This window comes from Buceros rhinoceros, unplaced genomic scaffold, assembly GCF_000710305.1.
Source record: "Buceros rhinoceros silvestris isolate BGI_N320 unplaced genomic scaffold, ASM71030v1 scaffold47028, whole genome shotgun sequence".
NCBI classification, from domain to species: domain Eukaryota; kingdom Metazoa; phylum Chordata; class Aves; order Bucerotiformes; family Bucerotidae; genus Buceros; species Buceros rhinoceros.
Window position 1 is genome coordinate 1,826 of NW_010429476.1, and position 3,145 is coordinate 4,970.

The 3,145-nt window shown below is 40.7% G+C and overlaps 1 protein-coding gene across 1 annotated transcript in view; it reads left to right on the forward strand.

Moving 5' to 3' along the window:
• The window catches only part of GHSR (growth hormone secretagogue receptor), a 4,285-nt gene extending 1,819 nt beyond the window's left edge, over positions 1-2,466 (forward strand). The window contains exon 2 of the mRNA XM_010142639.1: positions 1,910-2,466. Within this exon, the coding sequence (XP_010140941.1) occupies positions 1,910-2,214 (305 nt within the window). The 3' untranslated portion in view covers positions 2,215-2,466. The remainder of the gene's footprint in view (positions 1-1,909) is intronic.
• The last annotated feature ends 679 nt before the right edge of the window (positions 2,467-3,145 follow it).

The window sequence follows — 3,145 nt, forward strand, 5'->3', positions numbered from 1 at the left end:
GAGCCTCACTTCTTTTTCATGTCCTTCTTCATTATTATGCATCAGCAGGAAGCATAATAAAATCCACGGCCTTTTCTGTGCCCTTTCAGCTACATTTTATGATCAATAGAATCACTTCAGTCTGGTAAGCGTGACCTTGGAAGTAATTCATCATTTACACTTCCAGAGTTTCAGGATTATGAATCTCCATTTACGATCCGTAAATTACTAGATTATTTTACTACCATGTTTATATTTCTGTGTACTTAACCATAAAGAATTTTGAAATAACTCTTTATTTCTGCCCCGAAGTGTTGCCGCAAGCATTACAATATTTCAGACATCTTTTTTTTTCTTTTACAAGGCCTGAGAACAGCAAACCAGCAGCAAGCCTGTCCTTAGTAGTCTCTAAATGATAACAGTCTGATGGGAAGAAATGATGTAAGAGCTCAGTACAGCAGATGCTCAATGCAGTCTGTTCTCATTGGTCTTAATGTTCTGCTTATAATTTAGAAGGCATTTACTAAGACTTTAGCAAGTCACAGAACATCGAGTAAGTGGGATTAGCATCAACACTTGTTTAAATTGTAGAGAAAGGTTATGCTTCTAGGTCTGTAATTAAACACCTAAATAACCTGATGTGCAAAGGAGTTACCGTACCCCGTTCCTACAGAAATCAATGTGATTCTAGTGTGTGAAGATCAGCTGTCAAAAGCCTGAGTAGGAGATGCACATGTCCATGTGAAAATATTGACTATGCTTAACATGCTGTTGATAATGACCATCACGGTAATATTCATTACATGGATTAAACTCCATTTGTGAGCTGGGGAAACGCCTGAATTGTGTAAGTGAAGATACTGAGGAACAAATGGAAGTGGTCAGCTCAGGAAGATGCAGAGCTGGAAAACATACTGTAAACATACAGCTCTGTGCTTTAGAGTCCACCGTAAGTCCTGCAAAAGTGTCTGTTTAAACTTCAGAAAGTTCTTGAGGACAGATGACTGTGATGACCCCCCGAGCTCTTTGGATTTATTACCTGCTGTGGCTTGCCATTGGAAAGCAGGATTGTGAACACAAGAGAACAGGTTAACTGGGCAAAACTGCTTAAGACTGTCAAAAATCCTTGCTCAAGTTTTGTGGCTTTTCCTCTCTCGTATGTTAGTAGATACACTTGAAGCCTTATTTAGAATTCTAAAGGTCACTAGCACACAGGAGAGGACTGGAAAAGGTTTCCCTTTCTCTAGGACAGCAATCCAAATGGGCCAGTGTGGAGCTGTTATTCTACACATGTGATACTCACACATAAACGCGACCGTAGCGAGAGTCATATTACAGGTTCACCACGTAATGATCATTATGCAGTTCTGTATTAGATATTTAACTTTCCTCTGCTTGAAGTAACTCACGTTCCACAAAATGGACAAACTGGAGGGATACACCCCTCTTCTGTTCTTACCATGGTACATGTGCTCTACAAGTCCACATTCTAGTGGTTTGTTTGATTTTGGGGTCTTTGTCTTAAATAATTTCGCTTCCCAGCGATGACATTCTTCATTATAAACCACAGTGCTGAATCTATCGTATTTATATGATTTGCTTCTGTTAAACACTGCAGTTGGCAGATTTTTATACTTTTTTGTCACCATTCTGATTCTTTAATTCTCTGTTTAGGAAAACATTAGTTCTGCAGGTCAGAAATATGCTGCATCAGATTAGTTGTGCAATGTACAGGCAGCCTCTTGAGATATGAACAATATGTATTAAGTATCGCTAAGTTACACTCTCGGGTAAAGTACTGAGACACAAAACTGAAAACCTACAGGATGCATTTTCACACTGTGATTAGTTTGTTAAAGAGATAGAATTTTAATCAGCCATATTTTAATATTCCGACTTAACCCAGTTTCTTCTCCTGCTTTTATTTCAGCTGTGGTGGTATTTGCTTTCATACTCTGCTGGCTGCCTTTCCACGTCGGACGATATTTATTTTCCAAATCCTTTGAAGCTGGATCCTTGGAGATAGCAGTGATCAGCCAGTACTGCAACTTGGTGTCCTTTGTCCTCTTCTACCTGAGTGCGGCCATCAACCCCATCCTCTACAACATCATGTCGAAGAAGTACCGGCTCGCCGCGTGCCGGCTGTTTGGACTCAAACCCCCTCCAAAGAACAGACTCTCCAGCACCAAGCAAGAAAGTTCACGCGTTTGGACAGAAGCGAGCGTTACCACATGACACGTGATTTCCCACGCCAGAGCATCACTTACCCATTATTTCCCAGGAAGCCATAGCAGAGGAGAACGAGGGCAAGGGACACACGCTGAAACGTTAACGTTGTACTTCTGTCATCATCTGGGTTTGCCGAAAGGTGTCAAGTAGGGAGTTAAATGTTCAAAAAGCAAAACCAAACTTGGAGACGGTAAAAGGAGAGACACAGTCACAGAGTTTAGCAAAGCTCAAGTGTTATTTTCCTGCTGCTTTCACCCAGCTGATTTTTTAGCCCTGACTTAGCAGGAGAGCCAGGTTTTACCATCCTTCACAGGCAGATGCTGCCCAGTTCGCCTGAGAGTTTGCGTGGCTCCAGCAACTAATTTGAGCTGAATTTTTCCAGAGTTAACTTCAGTTCTGCTAAGAATTTTGCCAGCATATAAGCAGACTCTAGGGCGAGGAAGTGGAATTGCCTTTTTACAGTAGTACACATGGAATTTGATACACTTTTCCTAATCTTGACTTTTAAATAAACTAATGTTTTCCTCTGAGGAAAAAGATATCTTGAAAAAGGAGAAATAAAATGGATAATTTTTAAACATGCTAAAAATAAATGACCTTCATGTCCTGTCCAAGTAAAAAGGAAATGAAAAAAATACCTTCACAGAAGTGGCTTAGAACATGATGACTGCACCAAAATATTTTTTTTTTAAAGATATATCAGTGGGACAAGGACAGTGCTGACTCCAGGACTGCAGTGATGCTATAAAAATATGGAATGCAATCTGCCACCAACGTAATATTTTTTTTTTTTACTGGCTAAATCATCTGTACTTGTTCTGTTCAGCCTGACTGTGAGCAACTCAGATGTGTTTGAGCTTGGAAGCGTTCACCTGTTTCAGTATTTGTAACGAGTCTGTGGCTACCTGTGGCTGCGGCGGCCCACGCCCCAACCCCC